General features: G+C 39.3%; 1 protein-coding gene across 3 annotated transcripts in view; it reads left to right on the top strand.

Moving 5' to 3' along the window:
• The first annotated feature begins 133 nt into the window (after positions 1-133).
• Positions 134-16,139, top strand: part of adgb (androglobin) — a 38,857-nt gene continuing 22,851 nt past the window's right edge. For 2 of the 3 annotated variants that reach the window (XM_075459520.1, XM_075459521.1), the window contains exons 1-12: positions 134-305; positions 503-731; positions 830-922; positions 2,040-2,111; positions 2,366-2,542; positions 5,149-5,288; positions 6,334-6,420; positions 10,553-10,725; positions 12,473-12,549; positions 13,056-13,230; positions 13,649-13,742; positions 14,273-14,423. In XM_075459520.1, coding sequence (XP_075315635.1) covers positions 235-305; positions 503-731; positions 830-922; positions 2,040-2,111; positions 2,366-2,542; positions 5,149-5,288; positions 6,334-6,420; positions 10,553-10,725; positions 12,473-12,549; positions 13,056-13,230; positions 13,649-13,742; positions 14,273-14,423 — 1,539 coding nt within the window. In that variant the 5' untranslated portion in view covers positions 134-234. The remainder of the gene's footprint in view (positions 306-502; positions 732-829; positions 923-2,039; positions 2,112-2,365; positions 2,543-5,148; positions 5,289-6,333; positions 6,421-10,552; positions 10,726-12,472; positions 12,550-13,055; positions 13,231-13,648; positions 13,743-14,272; positions 14,424-16,139) is intronic. The other variant, XM_075459522.1, reaches the window with a different exon arrangement.

Raw genomic sequence — 16,139 nt, forward strand, 5'->3', positions numbered from 1 at the left:
TGAAAGAAATGAGACTAGATGTGTAACGAGTAGTATTGCATCAGAAGTTGATGGAACAACTATTCACTCTTTACAAAACGTGACGCTACAGTTTCAGACCCCGCCCACGTTACAGCTCGGTTGCGTGGCAACAAGTAAACTCCCGAGGGTTGAGAAAATGCTAAACAAATACATGCATACTGCTTGAGTTTTTTCTTTGTTGGCTTTAAGTTTTTCTCTCTTCAACCAAATTCAATGTCCAAGACACACGGGAAGAAAAAGGAGTCGTCCTCCAGCAAAGTGTCTTTATCTGACCAACAAACGGAGTAAGTTTGAGTCAACGTTATAAATGAGCGTTGATTAAAGACAACCGTAGAGGTTTTAGCATTAGCTAGGCTACATGCTGTCACATTGATGTGTGAAAACACTACGAGTTACTTTACGTTTCACTAAGATTTTTGTTTTGTAACTAAATATTCATCAAAACGTAATGATAGCAGCTAGCCACTTGTCGTCATTTCAGTGCACACTCCCTGGTCGCCACCTCCACTGAGAGCCTTTCAAGTGTGGGGAAATGCAAATTCCCCATTTGGCCTGAGTGGAGTGATGCGGAAGTCGACAAGGAGAAATGGAACTCGAGTAAAGGACCTGAAGATAAGAAGACAAACAAGAGTCCGAATGCTGTAAGGGGGGGGGAAGGATATTTGAAATTTCAAAGGAATTTGTCATCGACGATATGCGGTGTTAAAAATGTATGCAACTGACCCACTCGGAAATGTTCATTTCAATATCCTGTTGATTCATGATTTCTCTTTATTTCATATTCACTTTCTTTGTTTTTTGTCTGCAGCCATTTTTTGAGGACCCACAGGGGGAAGTGTCCCTTCCTCCAGCATTAAAGGTGCACACCTGGAAGCGCCCAGTGGAGCTTACACTTGACAAGGTAACCTCATGCTTCTACAAGGATTGGTTTTTGTACATATGGTTTTTGTAAACGGCCAATTTCTATGACTTTTGCAACAATTGTCGACAAAGTATGTGCATTGTTGCTGGACCACTTACAGGATATAAACAGAGATGTATGCGTTGCTCAACCACAAAAGAAAAAACCTCTGATTTATGACATTTAAAATAACATTAAACATGTTTTTACAACACATTGAGAAATCTGGAATTCACAAGGATGTTACCTTGACCCATCTAAACTTTGTTGGAGACCATTCATACACACCCCATTTGCTGCCATTAGACTCATCTCCTAATAAATAAATAAATAAATAAAAACAGGTCAATTTACCAAGCCACATGTTTTCATAGAGCATATCTCTCTTTGCACCTCATTGTTGAGTGTAGGAAAGGAGATCTACCTGCTCACTCTCTTGTCACTTCCTGTGAAGTTTAAATCGCATCACTCCATATTTCTCATTGCAATGTTGAGCAATTACTTGAAGCCTCCTGTTATTTGGAATGATTCCTTTCCAGGTCACATGTTGCCTTTTCAATGAAGATGTCAAAATCATTTGATGAGTTTCACTTAACAGGTGCACAGGCTCATAGCAAAAGCAATCAGCATTGCTCTTCTGAGATATTCTCTCTTCAGGAGGTTACATCAATCTGTTTCCAAGGGGAAGGATATTAAGAGAAATGGTTTAAAGTTCTTCATAAGAGTTGCTCGCATTTGGGGAAAACAAATGCTCCCTTCTCCTGCAGGCACTCTGTCTCACCATCATCTGACCTATTAATTCATATTTTAATTAGTAACATGGTAGAGTCTATTAACTTGGTTTGTCAGAATGCAGCCCCAGTCTTGGGAGGGTCATGGTGAGGTTAGACCCGTTCTGACATTGGGATGAGAGGAGCATTTTGTAGGTGATTTTTTTATGACCTGTTTCAAACAGGTGACAGCAGCATTATGAAGCTGGTTGTCCACTGTGTTGCTACAAGAGATGGTTCTGCTCTGTATTAATGCCACAGTTTTGCAGAACAGCCTGAATGCTACAAGAATGCTGCAAATGTTCATGATGTGTCTATAATGAAAACAATGATGTGCTTTATTTAAGGATCTCACTGTTGTTGACAACCAAATGACCTTTGACCTGGTCTCTCCCAACGACCATTTGTTTTGTTGTGAGGTGAGTTTTCGACATAGTTTTTGCTCTTTATATTGGCCAGCATTAGCCATTATGTGGGTACTTTATTTCAAGTGTCAGCAGAGTCGTGTTTGGCTGAGACAGAGGAAGTAGACTTGGGTAATTCAGTGCTCTATTGATTTTTTTTTTAAATTGATAATCACATATTTAGAATTCAGCCCACAGATTTAAAGATAAGAAGACTTCTTGTTTTTTTTTCCTTTTCCCCTCCTCTGTTTTCTCCATGTCCCATCAAGCTTATGAGGTGGATCGTCAGTGAGATTCATATTATTTGGACGCTGTCTAACTGTGCATCCACACAGCAAGATGTCTGGAGACCTTGGGAGCACATCTACTCGCTGTGTAAGGTGGTAAAAGGTCACGTGCCACTCTACAACAACTACGGAAAATACTTGGTCAGGCTTTACTGGATGGTAAGCCTGACACAAACACTTAGATGCACACACACATCCTCCCATACTTATTAATTCCCAGCATACATTGTTGGCTCTCAATTACAACTAGATGTCTTTTTATACTGATCCTTTTCACTAAAATGCATGTCATGGTAGGATATACAAAAACTGCAGAAGAGGTCATTACAGAAGAAGTTATCGCCCCTGAATTAATAACACATATTACGGGGCACAGTTGGATGACACTAAATTACATTTCTTTGTTATTCACTAGATGAGAATGGAGTAGGGATGGATTCAGCCATAGAGGGGGGAGGGGATTAGAACCTTATCCTCTCAGAGCTCAAATCAATCAGTCTTACTGCTGTGCCAAAAGTGGTGGAGCTTCATACATTGCCTGATGAATAGATAAGCCTTAACACGAGTCAGCTGCTTCTTGGAGAGCTAGGCTGGAGTTGGATTTCTCCACTTAAAACGACCTTTAGAGCAAGCCCAACCCTCGGTAGGGTTTTATCCATGGCGGCATCATTCATTATGGTTATGTGTAAATTTGAGGTTTTTACAGATTTTTGTTCCATGTTAAAGCAATACAATGTAACTTCTCAAAAAGCCCATTATGGAGCTCCCCCTACAGGCTTGGAGGCAATGTATGGTTACACTGTCGTAAATACAACACCCTTTCACGTTTCACGTTTGTTGACGAACCGGCGAGGAGTTAGAAGGTGCAAGCTATGTCGACCGAGAAGGTAAGAGTAATCAAATGTACCTGGGAGCGTGAGAGGGGTCTATTTGTTTTTGCGGTAGGTGTGCCAGAAAGCAAGTCAAAGTACTTCCGCTTACCTCCCGGGCCGGTCCAGCAAAGTTACATAGCGCAGTTTTTCCAACTAGACCCCCGAAGAGCATAGGAGACAGGCCAATCGTAATTTTAAAACTCATTCTAGCCGCACAATTTTTTTCAAGCTGTTATTTTATGGTAGAAATGTTACATAGTATTACTTTAAAGATGACCACATCACTGAGATACAGATCGAAGTTGCTCGATCTCCAAGCTGTTGACCCTACGTCTCTGTGTCTTTTAAGAGAGGGTATGTACTGTTGCACAACAGTTTGGGTTAACAGTCAGCCACCATGAAAGAGCTTATGATAACGGCTTTTTATAAGACTGGGACACTGGGACACTTGCTTTGCCAAACAAGTATGTAACAGTTGTAAGCATCACTTCCCATGCCAAGCGCAGCATCCTCACAGATAGTTACTGAGATTGCATTAAGTACCCAGCTTCCACACACCATTCCCATTTCCTTGCCCAGTTTTGCTTTTAAGCCGTTTCTCTATCACTCATTCATCTGTTTCTTTATTGTTGCACACCTGTATTTTTTCTTTAGCAAGTTTCCCCCCCCACACTGATATAGATATGCATTTGGATTCTCTTACCCTGTTTTACACAATCTAACTTAACCTCTCTCCTCCTGCTGATCGTCTTCACTCCTGTAACTTGCCATTTTGCACTGTATTTCACCTCATCATGTGAACATCAAGCTCCTCAAAGGGGAGAAAACATTTGACTAGAAAATAGAAGAAGAAGTGAGAAATGGAGTGTGCTAGCGTCCAACATAAATTTGGATTGCTTGTGCACACTGTTCTGATAGATAAAGAAAGGCACAGCTGTGAACAGTCAGTTAGATTATTGCCTGCTTGTGTTTCTTTTCCTTGCAAGTAGTGTGAAACTCCACGAGACAGCTTGCAGATATCCGACACATACTGTAACAAACTCTGGCAGTGCCTAAGATGCTAAGATGCAAGCATGGGCTTGCTAATGATAAGAGACGTAATATAAGACAGTGTGAAACACACACACGATTGTTAGCAAAAAAAGATGAACTCTGTATTTATTGTAAGAGATGAAAATCACACCGATGGTCCACTTTGAAATCAGAGAAGAAATCTCTTATTTACATAATCTTTGCATTTGAACATTTGCAATAACATTGGCACTAACGCATAAGAGAAGTAATTATGAGGATTATAAATCTATGAAGGCTTTCATTTATGTTACTGTTCAGCCGGTAGTAAGTTAATCATTAATGACACGTTGGTAATGAGCGTGACTACTTCAGTGGTCTTCTTGAAGCAATGCAGAGCTGCACCTGCTCTGAAATAGCTGCAAGTGTGGAAAAACAGCAGCTGTGAATTTGACTATAATGCACAAAGTAACATTTACTCCCGGTTACTTCTTGCCACGGATAGTACAGATATTCTTTGAGATTATGCCTCTTTTAAAAAATGAATTTCTGTTTGGTGGATTGTGACATGCTGTTCAACATGTTTTGTTTCACTGTATGCTTAGAAAGATACAATTGTGCCTTTATTTTGTTCACATAAGTGGTTAATGGGATTGCTAAATACTGTATGTCTGAGTCTTTTGTGCTCAATTATGTAAGAAATAATATCGTTACAAACTGCTTGTGTATACATTCAATAAACATGTGCTTTCCTTTAAGGTTGACCTAATTTTCTCTGATGTGACTAATACAAAGTAATACAGCAGTATCTATTTTCTTAGGCCTTTGACATTCTTAGACATTGATTATTCTCTCTCTACCATTCTCCTTCTTATCTGTCAGGGTTCTTGGAGAAAGATAACCATAGATGATTCCATGCCATTTGATGAGAAGAATAACCTCCTTCTCCCTGCCTCAACTTGTAAGTCAGAGCTCTGGCCAATGCTGCTGGCTAAAGCTCTGATTAAAGTAGCCTGCGCAGAGTAAGTGACTAAACATTCCAAGAGAAACTATGTAAGCATATTAGTACTATTCCATGGTAATCTATTGTAGTCTCAATGTAAGACTCACAAAGTAGTTACACTAACTCTTTGTAGTAACCATGCTGACATAAAGCTGTATACAGACTAGGACTATTACCCAATTTCAAATAAATTACAATGAAAAACATTTTTTTACAACCAACATGCATTAACAAAATGAAACCTATATGGATTTAATTTACAATCCAGTAAAGATCCTTAAACTATAGCAATGCATTCAATATAAATGCTCAAAAATTCGGGATCAGTAGGTAGATTTTTGAGTTGGCATACATACAAGCAATCCCCACACCTGTGGAAACAAAGCCAGCTAAACAATTTAAAGTTCACACACATGCACAATAACTGCCAAAGAGGGCCATTTTCTGTATTGAATTGGTTGACAGGCAGAGATGAGACACTGGTCATACCTGTGAGGGGGCATCATAGCGTGTTTAAAGGTAGCCGTGCAAGTGTCCATAGAAAGTCCAGACATAAATGTTTCATCCTGAACAGGAAACAGAGCAGCCTCTCATTTGATGAATCATTTATAAGCCATAAAGAAAGTTCTTTGTTCTGAACGAGAACCAAACTTTTCTCAGGTGTTTGCCAGTGCTTTTCAGAAAAAGAATGTCCCTTTTTTTTAATGAGGATCTGAGTTTAAGGACTCCTTCACTTTGGTGCAGAGTAATATTTCTATAGTAATGGACAGTTAGATTTCTCTCTGCTTGACATGTAAAGTATGCACATACACTTTGAAACACAGTTCCTAAAGTCATGTGAAGTATTATAAGATAGGGCTTTCAGTTATAATTCTTTTAGTTGAACTTTGAACACCAAGTAAATGCATACTTTCGAGGATTAAAACCATGACTTCAGCAGTTCTAATTGAGACTGTGGCAGTGGCATACAGCTGGTTCAAATGAACTCTCCCATCTGTTGCACATATGCTTGTGCTTGCTCTGTTTCAAAAAGCTTTTATGCATTATTTTATGCTCTTCCTCAGTGCGGTGACTGAAGTAAGCAGGGAGATGGGTGTGTTCACCTTTATCCAAACCCTCACTGGCTGGATCCCAGAAATCAGCCCAATAAAGTAAGGTTCTGAATGGTTGATCTATCTCTGTTGACTTAATCTCTGTCTATATTCTAACATAAACTTTATATTTGATATATACAGCAGTTTTTCCTTAAACTGGCATCATTAGTGTTTAATTGATTAATTAATTAGGCTTGACATTTTTCCCCTTTGAAAATCACAGTGAGACCATCTAATTTCTGGTAGTTTTCACCAGTAAAAGTCAAACATTTGAATGTTCCAATTTAGGAATGCTATTTTAGAAAAAATATGTTTATGCAAAATCATGCAAACATATGCAAATGTTTTAAATGATATGGGAAATTGTTCTATCAGCTAAAATCATTTATATATATATATAAATATAAAAGCCCAATTGTAACTCTTTGTAGAATGTAAATAGAAACAAAATCCAACGATTTGTTTATCTCTTAAAAGCAATATTTTATTCTGAATTGAATATAGAAAGCATGCCAAATGTTAAACTTTCCTATTTCACGACCAATATTAGCTCATCTTGAGTTTGATGGCCACATGTTTACCACTGTTTAGCATCTCCTCTTCTTTTAATAACAGTCCATGATATGAATGTCTGGGAACTGAGGAGACCGGTTACTGGACCTTTAGGAGAACAGTTTAGTGCCATTCTTGTCTGCTCTGAAGCTGCTCAACAGTCCTGGGTCTTCTTTTTCATATTTCGTATTTTATGACTCACCAAATATTTTCTGTTAGTGAAAGGACTGTTGTGTCTGCAGTCTGGACTTTTCTACTGTGAAGATATGCTGTTATAATAAATGCATCATGGGGTTTAGCATTGTCTTGCTGAACTATGCAAGTACTACCCTGAAAAAACGTCTGAATGGGCGAATATGTTGCTCTAAAACCTGCATATACCTTTCTGCATAGATGGTGCTTTTCCAGATGTGCAAGCTGCCACTTCTATAAGCACTAATGTACCCCCATACCATAAGAGATGCAGCCTTTTAAACTGAGCGTCCCTCTCCCCTTTGAAGGATGAAGCATGTAGAGTTTTCTAAAGATTATTTAAAATTTCAATTTGTCCACAGAAAAGTTTTCCATTTTGCTTCAACCCATTTTAAATGAGCTCTGGCCCAGAGCAGATGACAGTGTTTCTGAATCCTGTTCACATATTCTTCTCTAAATGGGCCTAATCCTGCATTTATGGATGTGATGGTGAACTGCATTCAGAAATGATGATCTTTGGACGTGTTCCCAAGCCCATGCAGTGATTTCCATGACAGAGTATTGTCTATTTTTAATGAAGTGTCACCTGAGGGCCCAAAGATCACAGGGATCCAAAATCGATTTTTTTAGCTGTTTCCATTTTGCACAGATATGTGTCCAGATTCTCTGCCTCTCTGAGGTTCTCTTTTTATACCAAATCATGTGACTGATCTGTTGCCAATTACTCAATGTAGCTGCAAAATGTTCCTCCAGCTATTTCTTTCTTGTTTTTTAGTACTGACTTAGTGCTTACTTTTCCAGTCGCATTGCCCCATCCCAAATTTTTTGGAGAGATGTTGCCATCACATTCAAAACGAGCTAATGTTTTTTTTTTCTTGAAATAGTAAAATGCCACACTTTTAACATTTGATAGGTTTTCTGTTAAATCGGGGATCAAATGTTGATTTCTAAGATTAGCTGTTGCTAACTAGGAAAATGTAAACCCATACAATAATGCCCATTTTGCGTTTCACACTAGTCCGACACATAAGACCCACATCAACTACAAAAAGCAATTCTACTCTATTGGCATGAATGCATTTTATTCACTGTAGTATGATGATATTTGTTGTTGTTACCAATTCTATTTGCTTGACTTTAAACTATCATTCTGACTCACATTTGAATGTGGCTAACAGCAGTCACTATTGTAATGCTAAAACTTTGTATATTTAATATATCATTTCAGACTGGCAATCGTAAGTTCTGGAGATATGAACTGCAGGTGTTTTGGATAGGGCTGCGCAACGATTCAAATTTTTAATCTAATTAATCACATGATTTCCCTGATGTAATCACGATTAATCGCATTTGTACGCAAAATCCAAAAATGAATTCAAAAGTAGTATATAGCTTTTAGCATTTAGTTTTATTTTAAATGTACTGCCATATGAATGAAAGTGCCATAACATTTGTTGTGCAAACACACACTAACATCAGCATTTTTATGTAGTTTTTATGTAGAAGCCTCGCTCCACTGTCTATTTCCTTGAATGACTTGCTGGTATCAGTTGTGTGTTTTGCCTTTTAGTGATATTTTAGACTGGAACTACTACGGTGATAAGACAATTCAACTTGGCAGTATTTACAGATGACTTTGGTTCTCTCGACTCCGCCATCTGGAAGAACTTTAAAATGAAAATGGCCGAGTAAAAGTTCCGTACCCTTCTCCATGTTTGGTGGATCCACCAATTACTTTCTTTTCCGGTTCCGCAGCAGACAGCAACAGACTTTTACAAAATAAAAGCCAAAATAAAAACCCGGTTTGAGTCCCGCATCGGACGGCCCTGGTCTGCGTGTCATTCCCCCTCTCTCTGCCCCCTGCTTCCGGTCTCTCTGAACTTTCTTATGCTGCGTTTACACCAAGGGCGACCTACGCTACCTGGTAGCGGAGGTAGCTGGAGAAGCTTCGCTTGAGAATTTGCTTTGGTAGCTTTGGTAGCTCGTGACGTCACATTTAGAATGTTCAATTTTTAAAGGCCCCGCGGCTGTGCAGCACCCCCGCGAAAAAAAAACATGAGGAAAGTGAGGGCAGGGACACGAATAAATGTGTTGTTATTTACAATTTGTTATACAAGATATACATCACGTTACAAATTATTTAAAACTACATTAGGTACACCTGAGAAGAGCAGGAATAGCAGAGGCAGCTGTGAAAAATAAACTAAATTCGAAATAAAATCCGAAATAAATCCGAAATAAAACTTAATTGCAGTGAGAAAGCTATGCGTGGGGTTACTACACTATTGTATTGAAGCACTTGACACAGCAATTGCAACAGTCTCAGGATTAAACGACTATTGTTTGGATAGGAACCAAAGTTTACACGTCTGTTTCCGCGAACCCCGCGGATCGTCGGACCCCTACAATCTGTGGATTGTCATTGGTTTTCGCCGAACCGCGTCATAGCTCATTACCATAAAGTTAGCTTGAGTTTAATCGCTGGAATCCGCTCTGGTAGCTCAGTTCTCTTCGCCCCTGGCGAATCCGCTCTGGTCGCCCAGTTAGCTCACCCTCCATAGAGAAATAATGATTTCCGGCGCTCAGGTAGTGTAGGTCGCTCTTGGTGTACACGCAGCATTATCCATTAAAGGCACAAAAGCCCCTCCCCAAAAACACTGCGTTAATGCGCGATAAAATATTTATCGACGTTAAATAATTAACGAGTTAACGCGACAATAACGAGTTAACTCGCCCAGCTCTAGTTTTGGACTAAACTGACTTCTTGAGTGTTAAAAACCCGTCAAAACAGCAGACAAAGTGATGCCCTTCACATAAAATGACATGACTCTCCTTCTTACACTTGCTAAAAAAACAGTGCTCTCTGTTCTTGGTGTGTTAAGCTAAGGTGATTGATTAGTGTTACCGCTGCTAAAATCAATCACAAATCTGTAAAGAATCAGATAAGTAAAGTTAGGAACCAACTTGTAATTACTGTTTCTGGTCCAACGTCATGCCTCGCCATTTTAGGTCTGTCTGTGTGTTTTGTCTGTGAAGTTCCGTACTCAATAATATCTTCTGCAGAGACTGTTTTAGTAGAGAGAAGACAGCCTTATGCACGTAAAGATTAAGAAACGCTTATTTACTGTCATGCGATAAACAGAGACACGATGCAGAGGAAGAGGCAGAAACGGCATTGTTTGAGTTTTTAAACTAAAAACAGTAAACACTGCTATCAAACCAGTCTTTATGTATGAAACCTGAATAATAGATATGAGGGCAATTACTAGGGAATTACTGGTTGTATTTAAATGTTTTGCAGTGGTCATGTTAGTTTGACAAGAGAACATTTAGACAAAAAAAACCCAATAAAGCTTCTTTTTTTCAATTTGCAACAGATTGCATCTTTATAAAGTGATCAAAGTATTACGTGGAACTAATCATGTTCTCATTCACTCTTTCTCAGGTCGGTGTACTCAAGAAAAATCTGGGGTTTCTTGCAAGACACCATTCCTGAATTTAAACACCGAGATGAGAGTCCGCCAGTGACAAAGGCCGAGATTCCAGATCCAGCTGTGGAGTCGGATTCCACTGAAAGGGACAAAATGAGTCTGCTACCAGAGCCAAATAACACTAAAGGTCTCCGTTGTGCTAAACATTCACACACACACTCAGAAAGACACATATTTATGTGTAGATGCACATTCCCGAACACAAATATTAGTTACAGACTCTGCTTCCTCATTTAAATGAGGGAGTCAGTGTAATCAATCATTCATTACTATGATCATTTCTATGTACAGACCAAGCTAAATGATTTATGTATCATCATATTTGTGTTACATTCCCTATCTTATTTGTGATATATAGACATTTATGCTGTATTTTATGCTCGCTGAATATTTCTTTATCCATTTTTCACGCTGCACTTGCAAACATGACAGAAAGTGTTTTATAGTCCTACAGAAACGTGTCCTTATCAGTTTTATCTCATTCTGTCAAACAGTCGCAGAAGTAACCATAGCAACAATTACAAAATTGTTCTGGCACTTTACTTAAGGATAAGACAGAAAATGCTCATTGATTAACAATGCTTCTGTGCCCCCTGTGCTGACCATCTACTGCCCTCCTGCCTCTTTCTTGCTTCAAAAATCACTTCCTGTTTTTCTAAATTCATCTATAATGGAGTGCAGAGAGGGTTAATGCATGTATGGTGGACCATAAATAAACCAGCAGAGGGAGCAGTAGAAGGGTGAATTATTTGGTCCTCCCTCAGGGCAGAGGAGCCTCCCAAGTCAAGTGTGGTTTCCTGATGAAGGCAGGATTGAAATATGTCCTCTGAAATGAGTGTGTGGTTTTAGTTGTTTCAGGTCATAGTGTTGCCACGGAGGCCTTTTAAAGCTGTACAAAACATTTAAAGACATTTTGGATTTTTCTGCATGGTAATTATACTGAATCAGTGTTCTACAAGCTAAATTTTTGAATAAATGACCTGGACCTCTAATGGTGAAAATTGAGGGAAACGTGCAAAAATAACGTGTGATATAAATGACTACTTTATTTATTTGTTATTCATAAAAAAAACACTCTTTTCCTTCAGTCTTTTTCTAACTGCCTCGTTGATCTGACCTCTTTCTCTCTCTTGAGCTAACATTCACAGACCAGCTCTTTCTGATGAAATGTCCCTTACACTCTCCTATAATCCCACTTGTGTGCAATAACTTAAACTGTTGGATATTAACATTATGTAATGATATGCATACGCAAGTTGTATTTCTTAACAGGACATTTTTGCTTAAAGGAAATGCTCTGCGTGAGGCTGTCACACACACACACACACACACACACACACACACACACACACACAACCTACACATTCTTTCCCTGGTGCTTACCGTGATCTTCCATTGAAATGCATAAGTCACTATGCAGTGTGAGAATCACTTCTCCGTTTAATTTTTAATGTGCAGCCTTTATATTAGCCTAGCGGTGCTCCCATCTCTCCCCACCATGGCCTGTCAAATTGATTTTTCATGTCTTCTTTTGCGATATACTTTAAGATGCACAATGTGGGGTAACAGCCCCCTACGTAGCATACATATAAATACGCACTGTTGTCTTATTTATGATTGTAAATGCTACCAGTGTTTTCAATTGCCAGGGTTTCATTTTGTTCTGATTTGAATATTTGGTAGATATCATTTTTCATGAGATGGGGATGGTTGATACGAGTTTGTTCATTTCAGTCTCTAAATAAACTATTGTGTAGTGATACTTTGTAATGTCAGTCACACTACGTGTTTGAACTGCTGAACTGCGTTTGCTGTTGTTTGTTTGTGCCATTGAGCTTACCTGTGCTTACATTATTATTCTTTTTGCTTCTCAGGCTCCCCTGAAGTGGTGGTGTGTGCCAGCTTCTACCCTTTTCAACTACATAACAATTCCTCAGAGTTTGGCAAAATGGTGGGATTTTTATTTATTTTTTCCTTATAAGTTGAGAGACAGGATAGTCACTACATAGATATTCCACCTATGAATGATCTGAGCAACTTAAATTTGAGGTAGAGCATTTATGTTGACATCACTGTGTTTTGGAATATTCAGACATCTTCATTGCCTCTTTTGAATAACCCAAAATGAAGAAATATATTATTAGTGGGTTTGTAAACGTTGCTTGTGATCTTGGGGCATGTTCTATTTGGATGCTATGCCTCGACAGGCTTCACTTTTATTATTTACACCCATGATAAACCTAATTGGAGGGCAGTTTTGCAGAGCAGTCCTCGGCTGGAGGTGTAAAATCACTCCTCTGATCATCAACCCAAATGATCTCTTGTCTTTTCTTCTGGTTGGTGTTGACTGTACATTTAGGATAATGGTTTTGACTCTTTTAAACCGCAATCATGCATTGCTCCTAAGTACTGCATGTATGTTCATTTCTGTGCACTTGTTAATGTGCGGTTACGCAGGCAAATTCCTCCGAATTTCTACGTCGTCATGGCTTATCCTTGCTGTACAGCCATGTCGTCCTGTTGACAAGAACCCGTGCATGCCAACTGGAGGTGCCGCCCAAACCTCCACCCGTGCCCCAATGGAAACTAATCCGTCCGCACAAGAAGATTACCGTCTCATCTGAACCTCAGAGTAAGTGAGAGCAAGAAAAAGTCACGCATTTTTTAAAAAGAAGTTGAGATTATGTTTGGAAATAAAATGGTAGTGAAAGGGATTCAGGAGGAGAATGCAGGGGAGATTATCAGGTAAAAAGAAAAGTGAGAATAACTTCACAGCGTGTAGGTGAGTGTCATAAATGAATATAACTGGAGCAAAAAGTGGGAGTAAATGCACGGGATTTGGAACCCTCAATACAAAGGGCATGCAAAACAGCATGCTGAAATAAAAACATGAGGAGGCCAGCTATAATTCATCTGTTTTTAAAATAATTGTTGACTCGGGCAAATCTGACATCAGCTGTTCTCCGACTGAAAAATGCAGTGCAAAATCTGAGTGAGAGCAAGCAGTGTAGGCATGATGTTTAGAGGTTTTCTCTTTTCTCTGTTTGCAGAGTTCAATTTGCCGAAATCAGAGCAGTGCATTGAGGTTGCCAGCCCTTTTCTCTCCTACCATTCCAACAGCAGCAGTGGCTCCATTCCAGTGCTGTGCGTACCGCTGAAGTAATCTAAATCTGATAAAGAATCTGATAAATCTTCTCGGTTTTCTGTTGGTAAACTATGGCTCGATGTCTCTGTGGACACATGAGAGCACAAATACTGATTTTGTATTGGGATGCAAAATATTGTCATAATTACATGATTTTTTTCTTAGGTGAGTGTTTTGTGTGTGGCAGCTTGAAATGTAAATTATTCGCTTAATTATTTAGTTTCAAAGCTCACATAGTTATAAACAGTAACAATTAACATTAAATATTTGTTCCCACTGAACTAGCACCCTGCTAATTAAATTAAATGTTTTTTTATATGCTTTGGGTAAATAAGTCAGAAATGACATGAAAGAACAAATGGAAAAGACAAAGTTAATTTAATTTTATTTGTGATTTATTTCATGAAATGAGTGGAATGGTAGAAATGCTGCCCTGGTGTAACTTGATGACAATAATTTGACACGGATGACTCATTTGTACATGATACGTTATATTTGTTTAAAATGAATATGGGTTTTTGTGTTTCAGAGAGGCTAAACAGAGTGCTCCAAGGAAGCTTTCCCATGGAGCCCCTCTGATGTCCATCACTGAGAGAGAGGAGCCTGAATGTCAGAAAAGCCTTGAGCTCGATGTAGCTGAATGCACCACTAACTCACCAAACAACATTGACCAAAAAGAGGTGCATAGAATTACTGCCCGTTTGGTCACATTATTAATATAGACATTTAAGAGATGGTTGTTTACAGGGAATACACTGATTACTTAAATAGCTTTGAGGATCTATTAGACCTCGAGTAATAATGTTTTTTTTTAAAGAAAAAGAAGAAAAGCTAACACTGTAGCTGCTGTCAAATGTAGTCACCACTTGTTACTACTTATTGTCATGGATTCATCTCTGTTCCCTAACACCTCTGTCTATCCGGTAAATGCAGCTGAAGAGCTTTGCTTGTCAGTGACAGAAAGGCTGCCATCACCCACTCTCAAAGTCACTTCTGTTGTCTCCCAGCCAGGCCACTACTGACCTGGGGCACATCTGCAGTAAAGAGAGAACCAGTTCAGAAAGGGAAATAACAGGGGGTGGGGTTCAGAACAGCAGCGCCAAACAAAGACCAACACAGAAATGGAGACAGAAGCAAAGAAAGCAAGGAATGCAGAGGAGAGACCAGTGTACTCTACAAATAAAAACAAAGGGGAATGAAAAATGGGAGAAAGTGATATTTGGGAAGGGAAGGACGAAAGCAGAGCAGAAAATGGAGGGAGATGGTGAAAGAGGCTCTTTGGTGTATGGTGATAGTGAACAGGGTGCGTGGGTTTCATACAGGGAGAGGTCGCGTACTGTGCTAATGAAAAAAGCAGTGCAATTAGACGGTGAGCCATCAGTGTCTGCATCTCCTGGGGGCTTCATTATTACACTTCAATCCTAGCATACAGAGGAAAAAATAGAGTTCATATAAATCGCCCTCTTGTGTAACTGTGACCAGTTATATAGCGGTTAGGTTAGGGCAGTGTAGACATGATAATTTGATGTGTCGTTTGATGTGTGTGCATAGGGACTTGTTCAGATCCTTTTGTGTGTGCCGCATTTATTGTGGATGTCCCTGCTCTTCACCAGCACATGCTGGACCACGTGCTGAGAGACGATGAATGAAACGAGGAGGATTTCTTATCTGATCCTTCCCACCATTCCTGTGAACCCTGGCCAACAAAATCAAGCCCTGTGCCTGACTCCAGGATAGAAGAACTTTCTGTCATATAATACCCTCAGTGGCCCACTCACTCAACTGTAGCATGGGTTAAAACATTACATCCTATTGTAAGCACGCTGTTTTAACCACTGATATATTTGGATTATGGTTAATTACAACATCACCAAAGCACTCTGGAGTTTAAGTTGTATTTTTACTTTCTCCTCACTTCCAAAAACCATCAGGGGAATATGTGAAATATGGGGAGTCTCTTTCAATCTCCCTGTGTGAACCAAAACCCCTTGAAGAGTGCGTTTACATGTGCTCTCCTCCAACTATCGACCCGTGAGTGATTTGACCACAGGAGATAAAAAGAAAATTACTGTGTCCTCTGAAAGCAGCAGCTAAAAGTCTCAGGGGTCTTGCATGTAAAATCCATTTGGTTAAATTTTATTGGTCTCAATGCACCCTCTCTACACACAGAGAAGCAGTCTCATAAGATGGTTCGCTGTGGATGCCTGGGATCCACCAAGCCTTGGAGCTCAACTGAGAGTTCCATGCACTCTTATGAACATGCACACAGAAACATACATATTGAAATTCAGTTTCAGGAAAGCACTTCTGCAGTGGTGGAGAAAAGGTCAAGTGTGGATCCCAATGACAGTGCCTCTTTCCGTCTGTCTACATCTCTGGGTACTTATTTGCATGAG

The sequence above is a fragment of the Odontesthes bonariensis genome, chromosome 24 (genome assembly GCF_027942865.1).
Source record: "Odontesthes bonariensis isolate fOdoBon6 chromosome 24, fOdoBon6.hap1, whole genome shotgun sequence".
Lineage (NCBI taxonomy): Eukaryota > Metazoa > Chordata > Actinopteri > Atheriniformes > Atherinopsidae > Odontesthes > Odontesthes bonariensis.